Raw genomic sequence first — 26,665 nt, 5'->3', positions numbered from 1 at the left:
AAACACTACATTATGAGATATAATATTAATATTGGTTCACTAATTCATAATGACATAATTCTAATTATCTTTTGAATATGTATTAAATTATATCACATTTTCTTTTTCTTTTGATGTAACATCTCCTACTTTAACTTAAATGTTGTATTTTTCATGTTGAATTGTGTCATCTTACCACCATTTGACCCTTTTCTTGGCCAAAATTTTGACATATTAAATATTAAATTAAATATTAGAAATTATTTAGATTTAACACCTCATAAGATTGTCCTACATAATCAAAATTTTGAGTTTTTTCCCCAACATTTTAATTTCATCACTACCATTATTTTGACTTAGAGACAATATTTTGAGATAGTGTCGACCTAGTTTATTTTAATATTAATGTAGTGTCATCTTGTGGTGTAGACACTGAACATCTCACCTTCCACTATGGTGGCTGCTAAAAACGTGAAAAACACAAAGGGCTCTTTTTATTGTCCCTTCTGAGCTACCGTAGAACGTGGCACAGGCCCTGCTCCCTCTGTGGATATGAGAGGCTCAATCTGCGGTGAGGAAAATGATTAAACATAATTATTATAATATATTTAATTTCTGCCATTGGATTCCCCTAAAATAAATCCTACACACTGGACCTTTAAAGGTTATAATTCAATTTTAAATATAATATAATAAGACTTTGTAACCAAAGCCAATAGCAGCCAATGTTAGGATTAGAATATTTATTTTTTGACTCACATTATGTTTTACATTTTGTTTTTCTTCAGTGTTGATCTTCCATACTTTCCTCCTCCAGCAGAGAAGGAGGTCGGCCCGAGGCTCCAGCTGGTGATGACGCGGGACCAGGTGGAGGGAAATCTCCTTACAGAGGAGGAGGAGGAGGAGGAAGAGGAGGAGGAGGAGGAGGTGCATAGAAATAGGCTTCAGCGGCGGCCGTGAACGCAACACTGCGCTGGCAGCGGCTCTTTCAGCAGCTCCGTCTCCTTCTCGGGGAGTTCACCCGGACTACCGGCCGCATCCACCGGCTCCCGGCCGCTCCTGGTCCCGGTGCGAGTCTACTGTCGGCGGATCCGCCTTCAGGAAGCGGCAGCTCGTCTGCAGGTGGATGTCAGAGCGGTTCATTGACTTCACAGGTAAGATTCATGTTGTATAACCTCACCTGACGGAGCGCTCGTGCGCAGCTGCGCCTCAATTAACCAAACTGCTCATTAAGAACAATTCAGCGACTATAACAATAATAATAATAATGATAATGATAATAATAATAATAATAATAATGATGATAATAATAATGCTCATTCAGTTGTTGTTGTTGTTGTTTATTTGCACTGCAGATTTATGAGTTGGAGTTCAGTGAAGTCTCCTGAGAACAAACTTAATCTTTAATCTGCTGTTTTGTCTGATCAAGGATCAATGAAAGCAAATCTGGGAACTTTACAGAGGCCTATCTCCAGAGACTAAAGGGCTTAACTGGACGATTAAAACAAATTAATTGTGTGACTAACCTGAGTCTGTCTCCATGTTTGTAGATTCACCTGTAGACGTTCAGAGTGTTTCTCCTCCTCTGACAGCCTGTTGGTTTTGGACATTTGTCACCAGATATGAAGATTATTAACTTTACTGAACCTGCATTAAAGGACAAGTGCTCAGTTTGTCGAGCACATTTGCTCAAAGACGTAAACAGACAACAATAAAGTTATTCCACAGCCTGAGGACACAACAAGGACTCATTACCATTGTTTAAAAATACTCTATTACAAGTAAAATCCCTCGATTCTTGAGTACTCACTCTCCTGTCACAGTGTTGTAGAGTATTGATCTGTATTGTTCTATTTTCATCACTAACACAACATCTTAATGTCACAGTTTGTCAGTATAAAGACAGTAAACATGCACTGTTTACATCTGAAATAGGGAATTAAAAATGTGATGACCAACAATCAGACGAGGAGCAAAGACATTAAAAAGCGTCTTGTTATAAATTACAAATACAAGCTTAAAAACAGCAACAGCAAAAACTGTAACTTTATTTTAATTTAATTACAAAAATGTGATTTGTAACTCAAAAATACAAACTGGGATCATATTGAAGCCTCAGTGAGGTGGATTCTGTCAGTCAGTTGTTGAATTTCGACAGACGGGAGCTCATTTTCTAAAATAAAGTCATTTATTTAATGATTTATTTATTAACATCATGTAACTTGATGTTTACTTTATCTGCTCCGATTTTTACAAGAAACATGTCCAAGAGATCCTTTTATAATCTGTTACACGCTGAAAATCTAATAATTAAAATGTCATCTAAATAAAGATTGTGATAGAAAACAGTGAAATTTGATTATGATCTGTGATTCACAGTACAGGGCAGCAGAAAAACACTTATTTTTTATTTTTTGGGGCAAGTTTCTGAGAGAGAAAGTGGTTTAACCCTGTGCTGCTGAGCCGAGGACACAGCCTCTGTTAATGGGGCCCAGCTCTTTAAAGTAGACAAATTAAACAGGGGGAAACAAATGCAGGCTGTAATGAGGACTTTCAGATGTCTTGGAACGTAAAGTGGTACTGTTGTCTGTCCGTGAACGTGTCCGCTGTCACTCTCTGTGATAATAAGTTCAGTTTGCATGTCATGGTTAGTCTGTACAGATAAGACAGATAAGAACGGCGAGGCGTGTAAATTAAACCACACCTAGAACAAAAATAGGACAGACGACACGTCTTCAGTGGCTGTTTCTCTCAAATGCCTCCATCATTAACTGTCGACAAGACGAAGCTGATGGCAGCGAGGTACAAATGGAGGAGTGTTGGGTGCAAAGAAAAGTGAGCACACCTTCGGTCCCTGCTGCTGCCGGACTTTGAAGGTTTTCCTGTTTTTCTTTGTGAGCGACGTGCAGCAGCAGCAGCACTTTCAAAGCACAGTTGGTGTGTTTGAGTCTGGTGAAGCAGATAAATCATTATCCTGCCGGTCGGTTTCTCTCTCCTCCTCGTCTGCTGCAAACTAACAACATGCAAAGTATTTCAGAACCTTTACAGTCAGAGCTCCAGCATGAAAATAAGAAGTGTGACTGCTGCAGATCAGATTGTTTAACCTTGTTATAAAGAGTCCAGTCACAGGTAAATTAGTTGGTTTAGGGAACAGAAATTCTGTTTTAATGAAGGAGACAAATGCACTAACAACAGTAGGTTTACTTTCAGCAGTCAAAGCACAAGTAGAAAACTTTACTCATATAGGCAACTGGGTACAAACAAACTTGAACCTCCCAATACAAATCTTCATAGAGAAAATGGCTAATTTAACACAGAGAGCAAAACTTCTAAGAGTCAAGTCACAACGAGCCAAACTACAATCATTGATCTCACAATACAGATCTTCATAAAGAAAATGGCTAATTTAGTGCAGCATGCACATCCTGTCCTGTTTATTTAGGCCACACAGACGGACCAAAAAATGTAACAACCGGGTTAAAATGCTGTTTTACTGTGAAGCTCCAGAAGTGTTTTGTGGACTAAGAAACTTCACCTGACTTTCCATCAGCATGGAGGGAGGAGACGATGACTGGATGCTTATTTTTGGGTGAACCATGTGGGGAAACAGACCTGCTCCTGGCTAAATCAGCTCAGTTCTTCTTAGTTCGTTGCCTCTCTTTATTTTTAAAAAACTGCTTCACGTCACTTATGAACCCTTTTTTATGAAGTAAGTAATAAATCAGGGTTGAGCGGAGAGGAGGAGCTGCAGGGTGTTTCTCTGTGCTGCAGTGTTTAACATTATCAGCATGGTAGAGTATTTCCTGTCTGCTGTACACTGGAGTGGATCATTTATTTAAGCATATACACGGAGTACAGTACGGCTGATCATGTGTCACATGACCTTTTACATGTGCATTATCTGAGCAGAAGGCTTCAGGCCAAATGTTGTCTCTTTACAGGCAAAGATGATTTAATTAATTACACGTTGAAGGGCGAGACGGAGAAGATGAAAGCTGTTCTTGTGTGACTGCACATCCAGAGGTCTTTAAAGCGTCTGTCCTTCAGATATCAGTGCTGGTTGAGTGGCGACACCTGTGGTTACTGGTGGTAACTGCAGGTGTGTGTTGAAGGGGGTGATTGGGGGACATTTGGAGGATGTTGTTGTCCAAAGAGACACTGAATGACGATAAAAAGCTTTAAAATCTTGGAATTAAAAGTCTTAAAGTCAGTAGCTTCAGCGCTGGTTGTTAAATTAACACTTGTATCTCGTCTAATTAAAATCAGCCGCCGTCCTCACTGTGTCCGTTATGTTTCTGAGTGTCAGCATGTTCTCGATGTGATTGCTGTCTGTTAATTAGTAACATATCTCCGTGCAGGATTATATAAGACTGCTGTGTTAACTCCAAGCTGGCGTCAGTCTGTGTGACTGCGTGTGTGATTGGGTTTGCATGCAGCGGTGCATGTGACTCCCTGTGGATCGAATGCTGCTGTCTGTTCAGATCTGTGTTTTCCGTCTGTGTGTGTGTGTGTGTGTGTGTGTGTGTGTGTGTGTGTGTGTGTGTGTGTTGCCCGAGGCGATGTGTGAGCTGTGATGGCTGGATGCTCTGACCAGTGCTGGAATGGAGCGACTGGGCAGCAGCAGCACGTCCTTCAGATAAGACTTATCTCTGCTCCATCTGCACATGACGGTCGAAGTCGTGGCCGCAAAGTCCAACAGTTTGTCTGACAGGAATGTTTTTCTCACCGTCACATGAAAACTGTAACATTTAAGAAAGAAAATAAATATGATAAAGTCTGGTTTTTTATTTTGTTAATCACATATTCAGCCCATTAGAGATTAGATTAGATTACAGATGCTTGTGTCGCATTTGTGGTCAAAGCTACTGAAGCTCACGTCATATTAATATAATTCAAAGACTATTAAAGTTAAAGGTAGAGTCAGTAGGATTTGTCCCAGCTGTTCCTGAACTATAAAAAAATGATTACTGTAATTATACAGAACATTACTGGTTAATAACTGCAGTAAATTCACAGTAGTACTGTAATTATTTTACGATAGTAAATCTACTAAATCACAGTAATAAATTGTGTTTCCACAGCAGCCTAGACACAATTCTTCTGTGAAAATACAGTATGATGATGTAAAAAGAGATTACTGTCATAAGACTCTGTAGTTGCTGTAAATATACAGATTTATAGTACATTTACTGTAATTTTACAGCAATATACAGTTATTTTATGTTAACCCAAACATATTGCTTGTTACCTGTTAGCATCTGTACCTTGTTGGACCACTTGTATGCCTGTTAGTTTGTTTTTAGCATGTTAGCCTTTTAGCATGTTAGCATGTGTACCTTGTTGTAAAACTACAATATTTTATTGCTTAATCATGGTGCTGTACCATAGTTACAGTATTTCCTTGTAATGCACAATTTTGTCAACTCGTTGTTCGGGATCTTATTCGAGCTGCAACGATTAATTGATTAGTTATTAACTTTTTTGATAATTGAAAAGTCTAAATTCTCTGATGTCAGTTGGTTAAATGTGAATATTCTCTGGTTTCTTTCCTCCTCTGTGACAGTAAACGAAATATCTTTGTGTTGTGGTCAAAACAAGACATCTGAGGACGTCTTCTTGACATTTTTTAACATTTTCTGACATCGGTAACAAGTAGAAGTTGGTCGATATAGTAAACTTAACATATCAGTCTGAATTTAACTTGTTTGAAATGAAGCGAAGAAGAACAATGACTGAAAAGACAAAGAAACCAACATCCTTTTATTTAATTTGTTAATAGTTTTCTCTATAAAAGCCACAAAATGGTTCGATGGTTCGATATAAAGCAGAGAAAAGTAGATAAATACAGATTTTGTTGAAGTCTAAACCAGAACATGCTTATTAAAATGATATAATTGATTATCACCTGACAAACCAAGTGGAAAATGTTCCTTTCAGTCTCTAAATCTTCTTGTGTTTTTGAACCAGTGTCTGGTTTTAACTTGTACATGAGATTCTGGATTATTTCTATGAGACTACGACCATGACGCTGCACATTGTAGGCCAATTATTAGAGCGACAAAGTGATATTTTAATTCATTATAAAACACGTTTTGTTTTGTCAAACTGAATGCAGTAATGAATTCAACTGAATGTCATCTTCCTCCTGTTTTTTAAGTGACTGCGTTCCTATTAAGCCTCTTCTTCCTGTTTGTGTGTCGGGGTTTAATTAGAGTCTTTGTCGTTAAAGGTCAGGGACTCGCCTGCGGGGACAGCGCTCTTTAAATAAGCCTTATCTCTTATTTTAAATAGCTAAATAGATGAGTTTTGCAGACGTGTCGCCTGGGACAGAACTCCATATACAAATCTGGGTGTTTTTAGAGTAAACCAAGATGAGCATTTAATAACAGCATTTACAGAAATACGTCAGGTGTGAGTGGACACAGCGGGAACTGACAGGGAACACTCAATATCTCTAAGTGCGCCAGGTGACAGGGAAGCTGCTTAAGAGGTCTCACTCATGGCTCAGCTGAGATCTGATCGACTGTGTGTAGGTGTAGATTTAACGTCAGCACTGTAAGGGTTTAATTTCTATTTAGTCAATTACAGCTCCCACAATTTGCTGACCTTTAAGGGACATAAACAGGAAGCATAATGACGTCATGTGGGCTACAGCTTGAGCCCTGTGGTATTTATTTACATTTAAGCAGCATTAAAAGTTAGCAGAATGAGCTGTTAGCACTTCCTGTTTGCGTTTTACTCATGGATGTACACACAACTATCACTGGGTTACTGTGATACTGAAGAAAACTTAAAAACATGAAGATTCTAAGGCAAGTTCTGCACGTATGAGGAGCGTCTGTTTATTATGGATTCTAAGTGGATTCTGGGATGTTTTGATGATTTTTTCTCATAATGTTTAAGACATCAATTAATCAGGAAAATAATCATTAGTTACAACTCTACTGTTTACGCTCTGCTACCACCTGCTAGCCGCTAACTGGCTGAAAATGTTGGCAAAATCATTCATTAAAAGTTAGCTGAATTAGATGTTAGCACTTCCTGTTTGCAGTGTAAACATGAATGTATAGAAATATCACTGGATTACTTTGATACTTCAGAAAACTTAAAAACATGATGTTTCTCAGGCAAGTTCTGCATTGGTTTTCCTACCTGTCCCTCTGCTCCTCTGCTTCAACACACACTTTGAAAATCTCCACATGAAATGCCCGTTTTGATTGGCATTTAACAGATCAATGAGTAGACGTACCCTGTTGAGTGCTCTCATAATGACTTAGATTATCTTCTACATCTGGAAAATTATAAAGTAAGCCATCGAAGGTGGTGCCAATTATCTGTCCTTCCTGCTGTGGGTCAACAAACTGAATTAATGATTATTTGTGATATTTGGTCGTTGATGTGTGTCGGTATAGATTAACCTGTCAGTCTCTGGACCGTCACAAACCTGTAGCGCACTGTCATTGATCAGCTGTATTAGTAGGAAGCCGGTCGTCACGGCAACAGGTGAATCACATGTTGTGATTGGCTGTGAGGATCTGACAGGAGGGATGCTGCATTCATGTATCAGATTAACCTTTGCCGAGTGATAATTATTAGAGCTGCTGTTGGGTTTGTGATGGCATTTCTGTTTGGCATTTGTTAGCTGCAGCGCGTTTTCTTTCTCTGTGACGGATGCTTTTGGTTAGTTTGTGGGGTTTTTTGTTGGCTGGTCGGTTGGTTGGTCGGTCCGTCAGCTGGTTGGTTCTTGGTCGGTCGGTCAGTCGGACGAGTGGTTGGTAGTTGGTTGGTTTGTCGGCAGGATTTCAGTGAAACTACTGAACAGATTTCTACCAAACTTGGATGAAGGATTACCATAAACTAACATAACTTCAATCAATTTCATGTCACATTTTTTACATTACATTAAATATAAAATGCACAATAATATATATACGTCTATGTATGTATATATATATATATATATATATATATATATATATATATATATATATATATATATATATATATATATATATATATATATATATATATATATTAAATTGACAATTCGCCGTTGACCTCAGGAAAATGAAATGAAATTACTTTTGACCGGACTCTGCCTGTTTGGATCTAATTACAGACAGGAGGTATTTCCTCCTGAATGTTGATGAAACATCATGTGACGTTGCTTGATCTAATTTTTGTTGGAGAAATTATCTACATTTACGATCAGGAAGCCATGCAGGGTCAGACGGGGCTCGATTGAATGAGATTAACTGTTGGTATGATGAATAATCTGTGAGATGTGATATAAGGCCTTTCCATGACTCCCTGAGAGAGACAACAGGCCGGCCTTTGTTGTGCTAAGCTGGATTTAGCCTGAGTTAATGCTGCCAAAAATAGTTTCCAAAACACTGTTTATCAATTCTGGAAAGTTGTCAGAGTGTCAAGAGTGTCAGCCGGTCACAGAAAGGCCGTAAAGCTCTTGAAATTCAAGGTATTAGGTAGAAGGTAGTATGGAGGACTGAAACTGCCAAAATCAAATCAATAAATAAATGGGTACCATTAAAAGCACCAAAATAACATAGAAAATACATGTAGGTATTAATTATTTTATAAAATGTGAAATCAATTGATGTTTCTGTTTTATTTTACTTTTGTTATTTATTTACCTCTGTGTTATTTCACATATTAATTTACTTTTCCATTTCATTTATTCTTCATTTCAGTTGTTTTAGTATTATTTTCCACTTGGTTGGTTGGTTGTTTTTTTTGGTTGGTTGGTTGGTTTGTTTATTGGTTGGTTGGTTTGTTTATTGGTTGGTTGGTGGTTGATTTCCACCAAACTTGGACGGAGGATGTGTCTCAGCCCAGAATAGACCTCATTAACTTTTGGTGCAGATCCAGATAAATCCAGGATTTTTTTCTTACTTTCTTTAACATTTTTCCCCCCATTGTTGTTCATTTCTCAGAGAATAATTCATGGATCATGATGTTAAAAATCTGGCATATTAAGTTGCATCGTTAACTTGAGTAAAATTACAGATTTTTCTAGTTTGAACATTGTTGTAAACATTTGGGATAATGTAAGAACGCAAGGCAACAGTGTCATTTTTGGAAATTTTAATGCAGAAATCTTAAATATTATATCATAAAGATTTTTTTGTAACCAAGGTTGTTGTGCCCTGAAATAAATTGATGTTCACAGAAAAACAGTAGTAACAGTCCTGTTACTGTCGTATAGTTTCAGCATTCAGCCGAGGATCTGCAGGTTGTCTTCAGCCAAACTCCACAATTATAGTCCTGAATCAGTTATGTCTCAGTATTACATTGTGTTCTTACCTAAAGGACTTTGAGATGTGTCTGTGATAAAAAGTTGCTTAGATGACTTAATAAAGAGCACACAGTCACCTGCCTATCTTTGAAAGCCATCAGGTGTTAGTAGGTAATAGTTTACCACATGCACTGTGCAGTCTGTCAATAAGTAATCACCAGTGTGAACAGTCATAATCCAGCTGGATGTTAGTGAAGTTACATCCAGCTTTACTGGGGCATTACATTGCTGTATCAAAAGTCTGACTCCAGCTGCTGCATCAGATGCCTTTTTTTGGTATTTCTGCAGCATGAATAAACGGCAGTAGACATTCCTCAGTTTATGTCGTCCCTCTGGGCTGTTGGAGGCTGTTCAGTGTGACCAAAATAAAGAGATGTTTTCTCATGGTCAGAGGAGTCACATGCACAAGACTTTACCCTCGAGTAAGATCGTTTTCTTCAGACAGGAAGTTGTGATGAAGCTGATAACCGGGGGGCGAAGTGTGAAGAAGACTGAAGGGGATCTAACAGCTCATCCCCCTCGTGTCCTCATTAAAACACATGAGCTGACACGAGGAGAAAGAACGACAGCGGGATGAGGTTGCCACCATTTATTTATCCTTTGTTTGTTTTTCACTAAAAATAAGATGTGTCCTCTCTGCTATGCAAATACAATTTGTTTCCTAGCTAAATGTAAGGTTAGGCGAGTATATAGTCGTGCCATACATCGCTAGAAAGCTTAAATTCTCTCGATTCTTTTCGTGCAAACCATTTCAAGATACAACCACATCAGCAAAGTACACTCAACAAACAATCAAGCTAACAAACTAGCATGTACAATGTTTCGCCAACTCACTACTAAAGCGTCTGTGTGTTTCAGTAGAGCATCAAACTCCAACAAAAACTGTCTTCTCTTATTCGCAAATGTCCATTAGATCCATTTCAGTAACATATTTCATCCAGACACAGTTTTCCATCATTAAATCATGACAAATGCCGCCCCCCCCCAAAAAATAAATAAAATGGCAGATGTTTTTCTTATGCCCGCCCTAGAGCCTGCAACGGCCAAGGAGTGATCGTGTAGACAGGAAACCACTCTCTCCTCTTCCTCCTCTCTCCTGAGCCACTTACACGCCAGCGTCCGGATGATTGATTCATCATGTAGCCAATGAGATTTCAGATCCAGTAATATATAGTTTAAAGCCGTTTTTAAAGCCCTAAACTTGGAAATGATGCAAGTTTATGTAGTTTTATGCTCTTTGAATTTGCGTTTTTTTCCCCCCACCTAATCACTTGTTTTTGATTATTTTATCAGCACAAAGAGTTTTTGCTCCTGTTACTGTCAGACAGGGGGATTGTGAGGTCACAAAGTGTTCATTCTCAGTGATATTGTTATTAAATTTGAGCTTTGGACCATGTAAGACGATAAGATGTGGGCCCATTGTGTTTTCCAGCTAATAGAGGTCATCTGCAGGCTGATTTTTGCATTTGGTTCAACATCAGCTTTAATTTACTTTAGACTAGACTGGGATAGATGTTTCGGATATTTACTGTTATTTATGCTTTTTTTCTTCTTCTTTTTTTAGGGGATTGATCAAAATCAAATAGTGGCAGACTGTTGATATTGTTTTATATCATGTTGTGATTAAAGTGGTGATTTAGACCTCTTAAATACTCAAGGATCATGATATTGGTTATACAATCTGTTAAGGTTCAATCTAAGCTCTAGTTTTGACCTTCAACCATAACTTAACGCTTGGCTGTAGGTCAGATGTGTTGGTTCTGGACTGAGCAGGGCGGGACAGCAGATGTTGAAGGATTAAAAACGTGGACCTTGTCTGCGTGCGTCAGGTGATGTGGTTGAGTCACTGCTGTTGGTTTAGACTATGATCTTTCATGTTGTGCTCGGTTTGTAGGATGAGCAGCTTTTTTTCATGCACTTTTCATCTTGTATCATCGTTGCTCGTGGCCTGTGCTGCGTCAGGGTGAACTGAGGCTTCAGGATAAAGCCCAACAAGACCTTTTTTGTAATCCTCCTGCAAGATCAAGGCAGGGATTATTCACTCTGGTTGTTGTCTTAGCGCTCCCGAATCGCCTGCTGCTGCTGTTTGTATGTCACTTCTGTTGTCCTTCCCCTCATGAGAGCAGACTTTAAAACCTCTAAGCTCCCATGTGACTTCATTAATGTTCAGTTTGCAGAATCTTGATGTTGGTTGTTTGCATACAAGGATGACGTGTGGGGTTTTTTTTGTCATGCTTTTTTTATTTCTGGTCTTCTTGACCTTGGACGACAAACTTATCCGAATCATCACGTGACACTGACAGTGTTGCAAACTCCAGTGTAGTGTACTTTCTTTTCAACCAGATAGTCTTAAGAACGAAGACGATTAAGAGATAAAAAAGAAAGGAAAACCATATTTCTGTTAGCTTCCTGGCTTGTTTATTGTTTTTTTTCTTAAAATATTAAATATATTCACATCTTCAGGTCTCTGAAAGTCCTTCAAATCAACGATCCAAGACCAACAAACTCCTCACAGCCTACATCAACACTAAACTGAGAAGTTTCGCTCTGATTTCATTTTAATTGAATCAGTGATTTTTGGATTCTCACAGGACAGAATGTAATAATTATCTAATCCTTTATGAAAATTTAAAGTGGTACAAAGACGATCAGCCACAGAATTAGTAGTGATAGTTGGAAAGATGTACTATAGCGTTTGCTAATTGGAAAAATGTTGGCAATTGTTGACATCTCACCATCGTCTTCCCAATTAACAAACGCTCCCCATACTACGTTTTTCCCACGTAACTCACATCAATGTCTGCAAAACTTGTGTTTGATATTGGGGCTGTTGATGATATAACACACATTAACCCAAAATTACTGAGTTTAGATATCAATCTTTTAATCTGAAAATCGATCTGCAGTGGTTCCTCGAGCAGGAAAATGCACCATACAACACCACAAAAGCTGCTCAGGAAGGGCCCGAGAAACGTGAAACTCAGGAGCTCAAGGTGTCGACCTGGACACCCCAGATCCCCGTCCGATCAAGCATCTATGGGATGTACCGCAACAAGTCCAATCCATGGAGGCCCCGCATTGCAACCAACAGGACTGAAAGGATCCAACGCTCTGGTGCCAGACATCCCAGAACATCCCCAGAGGTCGTTGTGTCAGATCCGAGCCACAGTGGGGCCTCCATGGGTCAGACTTGATCGGGCATGTTCGGATGCTTGATTGGATCGGGATCTGGGCAGTTTGGAGGCTGGGGGATTTTCAATGAGTGAGGATGCACAGTTAAAGTGTCTTCGTGATTTAAGGGTCCACACCCCAAGAAAATGTGACGAATTTCACATCATTTTGGACCATCATTATATCTGTATACATCGAGTCCTACACCAGGAGCAGAGACGTCTCACAGCTCAGGGACTACATTTAGACCAGGTCCCTTCAGGACTCGGGATATTCGGCCAGATCCTGTGGTGGAATTGACCTATTTATATTTGTCAGGTAGTTTCCTGTTGTCTGATGCTGTCAGAAAGCCTTCAGCTGACGTAGAGACTGGTTGAAGTAAATTTAGACCGAGGTTCCTTGAAGGGCTCCTCAGGTTCTTCCTTGAAAGGTTCCCGAGCTGGAACAGGTCGATGTGTCGATCATGTTTCCTTTTTCCCATTAGTTTAAATCTAATTTATGTTTCCTGCAGTCATTTAACAACCAAACCTTACAAACCTTTTTATTGTCTTTCTACCAATAGGACGACAAGTTCAAGCTCAGAAGGTAGCAAACTGTTTCTTCTTAAGAAGGAAACCAGGCAACGTCAAGGCAAAAAACTAAAAACCACCCATTAAACCACGTCGTTTACCGTGTGTTTCAATGGCGTTTCTTTTCATGACCGTCCAGACTCACATGCTCAATCGTCTTGGTCAGAGTGGGTCACCGCACTAAGCTGATTACACTAATGAGCTTTCAGCAGAACCTGAAAAGCCCAAAGATCTACAACTGTTTAAATAAGATGTGTGTTGTGTGTCTGCGTGATTGGCTGTTAAAATGCTGCGTAACTGTGAGAAATGCTGAAATAATCTCCACAGCGTTTATCTGGTCGCTGGAGTTACTGCATGAACGACATGAAACACGAGTTATAACACATCAGCCGCATCATTTAACTTCTCCAGATCTGGAGATTTGAGTACTTTTACTTTGGATACTTGACTACATTTGCCTCTGTTGTTAATGGCTGTGTTGCTCTTAATCCAGTACCTCTTTTGAGGAATCTGTTACAAGATTTCACGATTTGTTTTTTTCTGGTATCAAAATGAAAGATGATGTTGTGTTCCCTGTTTTCTCTCGAAGCTTAGGGAAACATTAAAAATGACTCGAGAGCTCGAGCTTTGTTTTCACGAGATCATCCCCTTGAAGATAAAACAAGAAAACGCAACATAATTTATCATTTTGATTCCTGCAAAACAACTCCTAAAAGACCAAAACGAAATCTCTGAGGTTTTGTTTTAAATGTTTTCAGACTGAAAGCGATGAATCAAACACAAATCAAACTTTGTCGACATTTTCAGTGTATCTTAAACAATAATACTAGTCAAAAGCTTCTGATGAAATAAAATGGAAATGGTGAAATTTTGCATTTTTAAGTTTATTAGATTTTCCACTTTTAGATAAAAACTGGAGAACAAGATAATTTTCCAACTGAAAAACCAAAATCTTGAAATCTTGAGACCCTGAGAATCAAGTGGAACGATGTCCCAGCAGTAAACTTCTATTATCCACTTGTTTCTTAGAAAATTGATGTTATCATTTTTATGAAATACAGTCGCTCTTTCGAGGAATTTTGTTGTGCTCTAGCAGAGGAATGATTATGTGATGTCATCTCGTGACTGGAGGATGTGAAGCTTCATCGCTGCTGCTCAGTGTTTCGACTCAAAGAGCCTCAGGGCGACTGCGATCATCCTACTGCCCTTTATAATATAAACGTCCAGTTGTCTTCGGGTCACATGTTCCTGCTGGTGGACTTGAACACAGAAACTTCCCCACAGTTCGCAGAGCACTGTGGCGTCTTGACGTGTGTTTTACGCTGCTTGTTCTGCGTTGGCAGGTCGACAGAAGGCGGCAGGATGCTGTGGAGGCTGCTGCTGATGTGTCTGCTTCCTCAGGTGAGCGGCAGCAGACTCGTCAGCCAGGACGTCGTCTATAAAGGAACACACGGCCACGGTGAGTCAGAGGATGTGACTGATGATTCATTTGTTCACAGAGTGACTTGATCTCCTGAGCTGAGAGTGAATCAACACGTTAATTCAGTTCTCCTGACGCTTTAAATCAAAACCAAAACACCAGCTCCAGATGTTGCTGCTGAACCGGCACTGATCCTCCAACATGCTCGGCTGAGTCTAGACGAGGTCCTGTTTTCTCTTTCATCTCTTTTACTTCCAAAGCTCTTCGTCCATAATTGAGTTCTTGCTGTTGAATGATTATCAGGAATGCATGTGGTTGTCTTTCACCCAATTTGAATTTGAATCTTTCAGTTTTTGTTTCATGTGTCTTTGTGGTTGTTTCATGTCTCTTTGTGGCTGTTTCATGTCTCTTTGTGGTTGTTTCATGTCTCTTTGTCGTTGTTTTATGTGTCTTTGTGGTTGTTTTGCATCTCTTAATTGTTTTGTGTCTCTACATCTCTTTGAAGTTGTTGTTTTGCATGTTTTGTAGCCGCTTTGCATCTGTATCAAGCTATTTGTAGTCATTTTGCATCTCGTTGTAGTCTTTTTGCACCTTTTTGTTATCTGTTTTTTTGTCTCTTTGTAGTTGGTTAGCATTTCTTTTTTAAGTTGTTTGGATCTCTGTAGTCTTTTTGTATCTTTTTGTAGATGTTTTGTGTCTCTTTGGATTCTTCTCTCCTCTTCTCAGTGAGAAAGTTTCAACCTGTTTTTATCAGAAGTCATTAGGTTTTCCACGGCCTATGTGTTCGACACCTTATCTATATATCGGGATCAATCCGTGACAACTCACCCAGAATTCACAAAGATAGAAAAATGATGAAAGTTTTAAAACTCTGAAGTAATATATGTAAATTGAGCAAGGACTAGAAATTGTCCTTTCAGAGAGTTTTGCGACCATTTAAAAATAAATGAGTAGCGTTGCAGCTGTGAACTGTCTGACAGAATCGGGTGCAGGCAGACAGCAGCCAGCTGTGTCGGCTGTTTGATTTCCGCTCAGCTGGATGTGTCAGCAGCTCGTCGATACCTCCCTGCTGAGCTCACAACGCTGCTTCTTTCATTTCAGAGATGATTCATTGATCACTTTGATTTCCTTTTTCAATATCAGTTCATTACAACCAGTTCAGACCTGCTCTGTATCAGCCCTGTTCGGCTTTTTGATGAATGTTTTTAAGGCAACATTTGAGTCTGATCAGTCATTCTCCTGATATTTTCATCAATATTTCACATGTACTGATGAATCTGGATCTTAATGAGATCTGTCTGGTTTTGTTCCACATAAAAGGTAATTAACGCTTTTGGCAATGACAATAATTCTGACAGATGTCACAGTGAACATGTGTTTGATGCTCTCTGTCTGTGTGTGTTTGTTTTATCTGCATCCAATTATACGATGTGCCCGGAGTTTGTAATTGCTTGACACACAACTTCTGTTTATCTGTGTTTATTTGAAGCGTCTGTCGTCCCTCCAACTCCACAAACTGCAAAGATACAACAACCTGAACCACACAGCAGGATTTACTGAATCACAAATGCGACACATCAGAGTTTGTTCACGCCAACGTCGTCTGACAAAGAGCAGCAGCGTCACGTGACTTTATATCTGCCTTTAGTCTTTGTTTTGGTCTTTTCTATCAGTGATTTCCATCATCATCCTATTTGTGAAACAGAAAAGTGGACAACACAAACAACAAAACCGTCACAGATTTTTAAACTTAATAAATATCCTGTATTATTTTGTCAGAAAATGTTTAGTTTCGAGGGGAAGACTGGATCCATGTGGCCTCTAAAAGGACAGAAAATATACAGATTTATTTTGAAGCTGAGGAAATTAAATCTGCAGTCGCCATCGTGTTCAAAACCACTTCCAGATGTCAACCTCACTTGGCCTTTGCTGATAATCACCGCATAAAAAAACACACAGTGGTCCAGTTTAATATCTGTTCATGTCATTTTTGTAGTTGTTTCTCTCTCTGTTGTTATTTTGCAGCTTCCTAGTAGTTGTTTTGTATCTCTGTGGTTGTTTTTAATGTCTTTGTGTCTCTTGGTAGTTTTGCATCTCTTTGCAGTTGGTTTGTGTTTCTATGATGTGTTTTGTATCTCTTTCTAGTCGTTTTGCATCTTATTGTAGTGTTTTTGAAGCCGTAAGCGTCTTTCTGTTTGCTTAGAATGTCTTTGTAGTCGCTTTTCATCTCTTTGTTGTCTGTTTGCGTCTCTTTGTAGTCTGCATGTCACTGTAGTGTAGTGTAGTTGTTTTGTGTCTCTTTATAGATGTTTTGCTTCTGTTTGTGGTGAGTTTGCGTATCTTTGCATCCCTTTGTGGTTGTTTTAGGTCTGTTTGTTTGAAGTCCTTTGATTGACTGTTCACTTCAGAGGCCCATTCAGTAATCAATCCATGGAGGGAACCATTTTAAAACTACGATGTGGTTCCTAATAAAGACGACTAAATATCCCCTTTTTAGTCCGTTTGGAGTTAAATGATTGAGATAAACATGAGAACTTCCCTCCCTCCTGTTAGACTGTGTCCTCTTGGCGCCTTGATGCAATTAAACCCTGACTTGACTCTCTGTGAAAATGAACTCAGCAGCTCTACGGACTCTGTGCAGCGTCTGCAGTAATTACACTCAGGCCAGTCTCATTTGCCGCAGGTATGAATTAGTCGAGCTTTATTAGTGCGCAGCTTGCGCCTTTTCTTGCTTTATTTCTGAGAAGTGGAGGTTGTTGACGAGAAAGTTCCTGCAGCGTGGCTCTCTGATCTCCTTAGAACATACACAACAGGCCTTTGTTCCCCTGCTGCCCTCAGACTGCGGCTCCATGCATTCTCTCATGGATTAGTGCTCACCTCCCACTGCTGTGATCTGTGGAGGGCACATGATGTCTCTCTGCCTCGCTGAAGGTTTCTTCTCTTACATGATAGCCAGCAGAGGGTCTCTGTATTGACACAGATGTCGCCGCAGATCTCACAGAGAAGAGGAAGTTTTCTAGCAGGGAGAAAACAATGTGCTCTTTATTGCAGGATGACGTTTCGGTCCATTCGTACAAACACGACTAAATAATCTTCTGTACAGAAATGTTCAGAGGTCAGTGTCACTTCCACTTCTGTGCCTCTAACGACGTGTTTCTGTATCTGTGTTGGTCTGTTGGTCAGGACTCTTCTGACCTCCTGCCGTTTACAGACGCTGATCAATTTTCCACCGCTGGTCTGGATCTCTGCAGTCAGTAGTGTGTTTGTGTGTGTTTGTGTGTGTTTGTGCGTTTGAGGCAGAAACAAATCACATTAGAAAATGGATTTTGTGGAGGTGAGTGAGAGGAGAGATGACTGTTGAGAATTGATTATTTTACCTGTAGTTCCTGTGTGTGTGTGTGTGTGTGTGTGTGTGTGTGTGTGTGTGTGTGTGTGTGTGTGTGTGTGTGTGTGTGTGTGTGTGTGTGTGTGTGTGTTTGGCCTAATATTCTGACTGAGTGGCCATTTCGTTATCTCTCCATTATTTAGTCTGTCCTCATTAATCGTTTGTTTGTTTTCTTGTTGGTGGGATTTGATTTTCCTTCCAACACATCACACATGTTCACATTAACGCTGTGAGCCAGTGTGCACTGAACCTTTGCATCTCTTTGAGGTCATTTTTGTGTCTCTGTTTTGCACCTTGTGAGTGTTTTGCATCTCTTTGTGGTCGTTTTTTGTGTTTTTTTGTTTTTCTGTCTTTTTAGGGTTGTTAAGTATCACTTAAGTGGCTTTTTATGTTTGTTAGGTGTCTCTTTTTACGGTCGTTAAGTGTCTGTGCAATCACTTAACTGTCTTGTTACGGTCTCTTAGTGTCTCTTAACGGCCATGAAGTGTGTCTTTACGGCTGTTAATTGTCTCTTTACGGCTGCTAAGTGTTTCTTTACGGCCGCTAAGTGTGTCTTTACGGCTGTTAATTGTCTCTTTACGGCTGCTAAGTGTTTCTTTACGGCCGCTAAGTGTCTCTTTACGGCCGCTAAGTGTCTCTTTACGGCCGCTAAGTGTCTCTTTACGGCCGCTAAGTGTCTCTTTACGGCCGCTAAGTGTCTCTTTACGGCTACTAAGTGTCTCTTTACGGCCACAAGTGTCTTTCTACGGCCACTAAGTGTCTCTTTACAGCCGCTTAGTGTCTCTTTACAGTTGGTTTGTTTACTCTTTGTGTTCACAAAGTGTTCACTTTGTGTTCTTTCTACTTAAGTCTGTTATTGCAGGATTGCATTACATGTGATGATTTCAGCTGTTGTCTCTTTAGGACGGATGGATATCCAGGGGTTAAGTCAGAAATGTTTCTGGTTCTTATCAACGCTCTCGGTTTATTAATATCTTATGATATTTTCCTTATTTTGCTGTAAATGAGTATTCAGTCAGCTGGAAGTCTGACAAAGACTTTTATGAAGAGTAACGTGAAGCTGTCAGCTGCAGGGTCATGAAAGCGTTTACACTGAAACCGTCCTGTCAAATATGTTTGAGGGATCTTAAAGTGTAGCCACATTACTCAGCCCGAATTGATCTGTAAGTGCAAGTGATCCACAGCACTGTAGCCTACGTGCTGCTGTACGACTTTCAAAACAATCCACGTATGTTGGTACTTTTTCTTCTTGTTTTAAGTAAATCATCTTTCCACCCCTCAGATTTATCTTCATTCTTTATTCTTTGAGTAATTATTTCTTTGCTAATTCAGAACAAACAAATCTCAAGTGCAGAGCCCAAAAACACGTTCCTGTACAACTCGTTACAAACCAGAGTGTGTGTGTGTGTGTGTGTGTGTGTGTGTGTGTGTGTGTGTGTGTGTGTGTGTGTGTGTGTGTGTGTCTCAGCAGCACAAACGTGAGTCTCTCACCTGCGTGTGTGTGTGTGTGTGTGAACCTGCACATGCATGAAATCGCGTTACTATTCAGCGCTGTTGTCATGGTGATGGGCTCACACTGCCTCGACTGAGTTTTTTTTTTTCTTCGTCTCACAGAAGAGGTTGCCGTGACGACGAGGCCCCACATCTATAACTGCCGCTCGCCCAACATGGAGGTCTTCACCTGCTGGTGGCATCCGCTCGACAACCTGACGGACGACGAGCAGGTCACCTACGTCCTCACCTACTCCAAAGAGTGTGTATACACAACACACACACACACACACACACACACACACATATACACACACACATATACACACACACACACACACACACACACACACACACACACACACACACTTTACGCAAGTACTAAGTATAGTTTTGAGGTACTTGTACTTGTTGATTGATTGTTTTTTGAGACAATTCACAGGGAAATGGCGTCTTTTTTTACCGCCTTATATTCAAGTAGTTACTCCACTGACTGTTATAAAGTGTAACCATTGTATGAATATATGTGATTAATCTTTAATTACTTACATTAAACACTTCTGTAAGATGTGACCATAAATAATTGATAGATGTCTGTTTGTTTCTTAATGCTGAAACATTTTGCTCTTGTGCTGCAACTTTTATTTACTTTATTATTAATTCATCTGCATGTTGTTTTCTTGATTATTCATTAATAGTTTGGTCTATAAAACATCAGAACACAAGAGTCCAAAACAGATTCAGTTTACTCAAATTCAAGACGAAGGAAGATCACAAATCCTCAAATCTGAGAGTCGGGAAGTATCGAATTTAAATTATTTTAGCTTGAATAATGACTCAAACACATCCTTCAAATTGTTTTCTTACTAATTTGCTCTGAGAAAGAAATGATAAGTTTGAAAGAAGAACGGCACAAAGTTGAACACAGTTGGTTAAAAGTCTTAAACTTCCCCTTTATCAGGAACAACAGCCCCAGATTAAAGGTCCACTAAAGTTTCTGGATGGTGTGAATAATCCAGTTTGATTTGTCGCGCTCCGCTCGAGCGTAAAGCTTTCAACGTGTCGATATGAAGTCCTGAACGCAGCCTGACGTGTCCTCGGGCCGATGCCAGGCTGCACACACGGAGGGAATCTGCCCGCAGTAATCAGAACAAATTGGATTGTGCTTTTGACCCGACGTTGCATCGCCCACAGCTCCATCGATTGTTCGAGGACCACTTATGTAAATCTGGGATCATGTGGTAAAAATGACAATAACAACCTGGAATAAAAGAGTTGTTGAAAAGAGAGTTTACGTCCGAGAGATTAGATTTAAAACAATAATAAATCTGGTGGGAATTCTCTATAACTTCTCTCTCGTGTTCACAGTAAAGGGCCCAAACACGAGTGTCCAGACTACGTGACTGCCGGCTCCAACAGCTGCTTCTTCGACATCAGCCACACGACCGTGTGGAAGATCTACTGCATGAACGTGACCGCCGTCACCTCCCACGCCAACTACACCTCGCAGGAGAAGTGCCTGGACGTGGCAGATATCGGTAAGATATCAGCAGATCTGCTAAAAGGAGATTAATTATTATATTTATTCAGTTTATTATCTGATTTTTTTCACCCACACATTTGGCACCAATCCCAAAAACGTCACTTTTTTCAATGAAGTTTGGTTCAAAATGAAACCAAGGTTTGGTGCAAGTTTCTTTTAATATCAAAGGTTTCTTCTTTTCTTGTGATCACGTATTTAACTGATTTTCTTTTTCCACACAGCTGCAACATCATAAGCACCTATTTGCTCTGATCCTAAAATCGTCACTTTTTTCAATGAAGTTTGGCGCAAAATTAAACCGTAGTGGTCTCATGCAAATCGTCTAATGCCACAGGTTTCCTCTTTTCTTATTATAAATTATTAATCTGTATTTTTACCAAACCAAATAAAGACAGATCTGTTTGAAAAAATGATCGTTAAAAATCTGTAAACACTAAAATGTAATATATGGTTTCACGGAGCCCAGCAGATCACCTGCCTTTGCTTGTGGCCGGAGACAAGAAGTTCTTTGTTATGTTTTATGTAAGTCCATGTGGGCGAGGAACTAATGCAGCCACTGTTAAACACTCGAGTACCAAACAGTAATAAAACTGTATGAACAGTAAAAAGTAATTCATCCCGACGAGCCACCACTTTATGGAAGATACCAGAATCTGATTTTCTTAATCGTCAGAACACTTGAAACATACGGAGGACTGAAACTGCCAAAATCAAAAATAACGTTAAAAAATAAATGAAGGCGTGACTTAATTTTAAAAATTTTGTTTTTGAGTTATTTATCATTTTCAAAAAATATATTTATTATTAATTTACGTATAGATTTTTTTCCTTTTGCTTTTCCCCTGTATTGTATTTTTTGCAAACGTATTACCTTTGTTTATTTTGTCAGCTACATTTTATTTGTTTTATGTTTTGTTTTGTTTTGTTTTACAGGTGGGGAGTCGGTTGGTCTCTTTTTTTGTTTGTTTTTTTGTTGTTTTTTTGATATTGTTATGGGGTTTTTGTCAGTTTTTATTCTATTTATATTTTTTTGAAGGTGAAATGTTAGTGGGGCAGTCAAATTTATGTTTTTTTTGTATTTTATTTAAATGGGGGAGAATGGTTGATTATTTTGGGGGTTTTTTCGGGGGGGAGTTGGCTTTGTTGTGTTTTTTTTTGGTTGTACATTTTTTTGAATTATGCATAATTGTGTGGGGGGTTGATTTAAAAAAAAAAAGCTTTTTGGTCGTCAATTTTTTGGGGAGGTTGCTATTTTTTTAAGTTATTATTTATAATTTTTTATTATTATATATAATTTGATTTTGGCAGTTTGAGTCCTCCGTAGAAGCACTTGTTATGACCTGTAAACAATTAAATGTTGGAGATTGTATAAATGCACTTGAACTATGCTCTTATTTTGGCAGTGATTCTGCGAGTCTCCTGCAGCTCTTTATCTCATTTATTAGAGACACAGTGTGTGTTATTATCCCGACGCTGCAGATCTGGACTCTACTTCCTGAGCTGCTGTGTGTGTGTGTGTATGTGTGTGGTGTTTTTGTTTGTGTGTGTGTCATGTGAAGAAGCACAGGCGTGTGTGTGATGTATCAGAGCTAACATGTGTGTAAAAAAGCCTTGTGTGTGGGTCCATGTGACTTGTGTAGCAATCTTTGTCGGTCTCAGATGTCAGGGACGTCGCTGTTATCTGGTCCCTGCAGGGAGTGCAGATACAGCGCGGTGCAGGGCGGCGGCCTCGCCATGAAACACACTGCTGCGTGACAGAAGGTCATGAGCTCATTGACAGAGACCGTTTACACTTGAATGTGACGTCGCTGCAACACATTCCTCATGTGTTCATATGAAACGACTGGGACGAGAGCGGCAACTACAGTTTTAGAAATAAGAATAAGAAAAAACTGCATTCTTTTAAATGAAGTTTGGTGCAAAATTATACCAAGGTTTTTTTTGGGAAATTTCTTTAATTGTAACAAGTTTTTTCTTTTCTTATGATCAGTTCAAAGATCCTCTTTAAACGTGCTTAAATATCATTTGGATGTCACTTCGTCTTTAAATCTTGTTGAGGAAGAAATGAGATGAATTTCAGCCTGATGGCTCAGAGAGTAACAGATCTATGTAAGGATGATTAGTATCAGCTTCACAGTGGCACCATGAGTTTGCATCAGAATATACACAGATTAATATTTAAAATGTGGATGTGTATAAAAATCTGCGTAACATGAATAATAAATGAAGTTCCTGCCGCATGAATAATACAGGACGTTATCTCGTGTTAACAACCAGAGTCCTGCTGTGTTTGAACCATTCTGATTAACATGTATGAATTAATAATCATAAAACATGCGACTCAAGTTCACAACTGATCTTCGTGATATATATTGCGAGCAGGTGATTAGCCCCAGTGCATTGTGGGCTGGAAGACGCTGAGAGTGCTGAGCCCGAGGCAGAAACATTTAAAGATGTCTTTTGATCTGGAACATTTCTCATCATGTTTCTGTGTGTGCGGTCCACAGTTCAGACCGAAGCCCCGGTGAACCTGACCCACGAGCTGACGGACGCCGGCGGGGACGAGATGGGTCACAACGTGCTGCTGTCCTGGTCGTACCCGGTGCCCTCTGACCTGCAGTACGGCTGGATCACGCTGCTGTACGAGCTGCAGTACAGACGAGTCAACGAGCCCGACAACTGGAAGGTAAACGCACGGAAATCCAGAAAATACGTCTGTTCACTGCTGAAATGAGCCGTTCTGCAGAAAGATGAATGTTTACTTTGAATACTTCAGGATTGTTGGGATGTTTATTCTTTTTACTTTGGTCAAAGTAAAGATTTGAATGCAGGAATTCAGATGGACGCCACAGAACGTTATTCTTGCTGTTGTCAGTTACAGTCACCCTTAAATACAGTTTGTTACAGTTGTGTAATTACTAAAGTAAATATAATACTTCTTTGAAACTCCTCAAAGAACAGTGAAGTGATCAAACACCGGCTCATCATGAATATAAATGATTGGCTGTCCTCAGGTGAAGCTTCCTCTCCGGGAGCCTCACGTGGAGCTGCTCGGCCTCCCCGTCGGCGACTACGTGGTGCGAGTTCGCTGCCGCTCGCACAACTACGGCCTGTGGAGCGAGTGGAGCAACACGCTGCAGATGAGCATCCCCGCCAGGCCGCCTGCAGGTACACAGCTTGTTGTTGCTGCTGTTCTGTTATCTTTTCCACAAAAAGCTCCCGGTGACTGATGACTAATGAAATGTCTGTGGTTGAACACGTGCAGGTAAACTGCTGGTGAGGATTCTGGTGTCGGGAGTCGGCGTCGTGGCGCTGCTGATTATCGCCTTCGGTGTTCTTCCACAGAGCAAGAGGTGAGAAAACACAGTTAATATCTGAACTTTCTCCTCCTCACACTTTCAAAACAGGCTCGTTACTTTAGTTTGATGCATTTGAGGGGAATTATGGATTATTTTTAAACCTCAAACCACAACAAAATGATCTAATGATATAAAACAGTTTAACAGTCACAGGGGACATTTTACTGCAATGACCTCTTTAGCCACATTTTCAATGCGTCTGTGTTCGTACTTTCAGAATAAAAGACTACTTCCTGCCGCCCATTCCAAAGCCGCGGATCATCGGCATCGACCCGCTGCTCCTGAAGGTAACACTCTCATTTCCTCTTCATACATTAATTTCCCTCTTTGTTGTTTTCTCTCTTCCTTCTCCTCTGTGATCTTGACTTTCTCTTCCCTCCTTCCTCTTCTGTTGATTTCTCTTCCTCATCTTTTCTCCTCGTTTGCTTGCACTCATTTTCTTCAATTTGAATTTTCTACTTTTCCTCTCGTTAACTTTCCGTTCTGTCCTGCTCTTTCTCTCTTCCTACTCCTCCCCTTCTTTTTACACACTGTACTGGTTTCTTTCTCTCTTTACTCGTCATTTTTTGGTTAAACTTTCCTTCTGTCTCTTCTGTCTGACCTTCGTTTGCCTTTTTCTTGCACCGTCCTGATTTATCTTTTTGTTTGTCCTTCTATCTGTTCCCTTCCTTCCACCTTCAGAAGGGGAACTTGGACGAGATCAACCATCACTTCAGTAACTTCCACAGCTACAGACCTCCGAGCTACACTGAGGAGGTTTGGGATCAGGTCAACGCAGACGCCGTCTATCTCACCACGCCGAGGGCCTGCGGCGTCCCGGCCGGCCCGACAGACAGAGATAAGGACGCCTTGATGGTTCCGTGCGTCCTGACGCCTGTGGCCGCCCATCATCAGTTCACGACCCAAAACCCAACGTCGTACATGCAGAGCCTGTCGCCCTACTGCTCCTCGACTCCTGAAGGCTTCGGCCTGGCGCAGGACATGCCGTCCCCGTGGCCGAGGCCAGAGATTGTGTCGCTGCCGGGGACGGAGTACAGCGTGATGGGACATCCCGGCCTCTCCAATGGCGTCCCCGTTCCTGACACCAACCGCTCGCCACAGGATTTCTACACCTGCGTCCAGCTCATGAATGAAAGTGGCGAGGTGCATCTGGTGCCGTGCCTGCCGCCGGCGTACTGCCGGGAGTTCCCGCCTCTGCCGAGGGTCGACTTAGACGCAGAGGAGAAGAAGAAAAAGCTGGCCGACTACCACGCCAGGAAGAACGTGATGAAGCGGACGAAAGATAGCGCCGAGGCTGAGAGGAACGAGGCGGCGGACCCTCTGCTGCCGGCTGCTGTTGACAACCAAGGCTGAGCAGAAGAGACATCCACAAAAACACAAATACTGTGAAAGCTGAATGTGCTGAAACACGGAGGCTGTGAGAAACTGACTTCCTGAAAAACAGGAATTGAACCTGCAGTACGTCAGCTTTGAAAAGAAGCAAAAGTACGAACCTCACACTGCAAACACGTCACAAACAGATGTTGTTTTTTGTGGACAAACAAAAAAACAATTCAGACTCTATGAAACACAATTCCCGGTGCAATACACAGCATTGTGTTCCAGTGACAAACTCTTCTTTTGTATGTGTAAATGTTCCTCTGGACGTCGACTTCTTTCTGTTTTTGGTAACCTGCCCAGGAACTGTTATGTACTTTAGGGAACCAAACCGGTTGTTGTTAAAGCTGCAGGTGACAAGATCTGATTTTAAAAACCACAATATGAAATTAACCTGAAAAAAAAGCAGGCCTTGTCCACACGTACAGTGTTTATGGAAGCAGTTCTCCGTCCAGACCAGCGTTTTAGCACCTTTTCAGTAATAATCTTCATCCATATTAACACACCTGAAACGCATATCTCAAGGCCCTTCACGTGCACTGTGCATGGATTCAGATTGTATACTTTGTGATTGGTTGCTTAATTACAGAAAATACAGGCCAGTCGCCAGGATGAAATGTTAGCAGTAGACATATTTGCAAACCGTGTTTGCATTACCGTTGCTTTGTGGAGAAAAACAGATCTTTTTGTGCCGACAAAAACCGGATAGTTTTACCAAGAAGTCGGGCCACATGCGAGCCGTGTTTTGATTGACAGGAAACAGATGTTTTTTATTTGACTTTGGTTTTCGTGCCAACAAAAAGCTGATATTTTTGACAGGAAGTCAGGCCCCCTACAAGCCGTGTTTGTGTTGATGAAAAAAATTGGATATTTCAAACAAGAAGTCCGACCACCTGTAAGTCATGTTTTTGTAGACAAAAAATGAATATTTGTGGCAACAAAAAACTGACACGTTAGATGGGAAGTTGGATCACCTGCAATCTCTGTTTTCAGCGACCTATAACACTTTATGTGTGAATGAAAAGCCAAAACACTTTCCTTTTAGAAATACATTTATG

At 40.3% G+C, this 26,665-nt stretch overlaps 1 protein-coding gene across 1 annotated transcript; it reads left to right on the top strand.

Moving 5' to 3' along the window:
* Positions 1-978: 978 nt before the first annotated feature.
* LOC140992233 (growth hormone receptor-like) lies at positions 979-26,448 on the top strand. The gene is made up of 9 exons (XM_073462521.1): positions 979-1,133; positions 14,376-14,491; positions 19,452-19,590; positions 20,697-20,866; positions 23,379-23,557; positions 23,886-24,039; positions 24,137-24,224; positions 24,448-24,517; positions 24,912-26,448. Exons 2-9 carry the CDS (start codon positions 14,395-14,397, stop codon positions 25,581-25,583), a joined length of 1,569 nt encoding a protein of 522 aa, XP_073318622.1. The 5' UTR covers positions 979-1,133; positions 14,376-14,394; the 3' UTR covers positions 25,584-26,448.
* The last annotated feature ends 217 nt before the right edge of the window (positions 26,449-26,665 follow it).

This window comes from Pagrus major, chromosome 24, assembly GCF_040436345.1.
Source record: "Pagrus major chromosome 24, Pma_NU_1.0".
Taxonomy (NCBI): Eukaryota; Metazoa; Chordata; class Actinopteri; order Spariformes; family Sparidae; genus Pagrus; species Pagrus major.
This window is presented reverse-complemented; position numbering and strand designations above follow the sequence as displayed.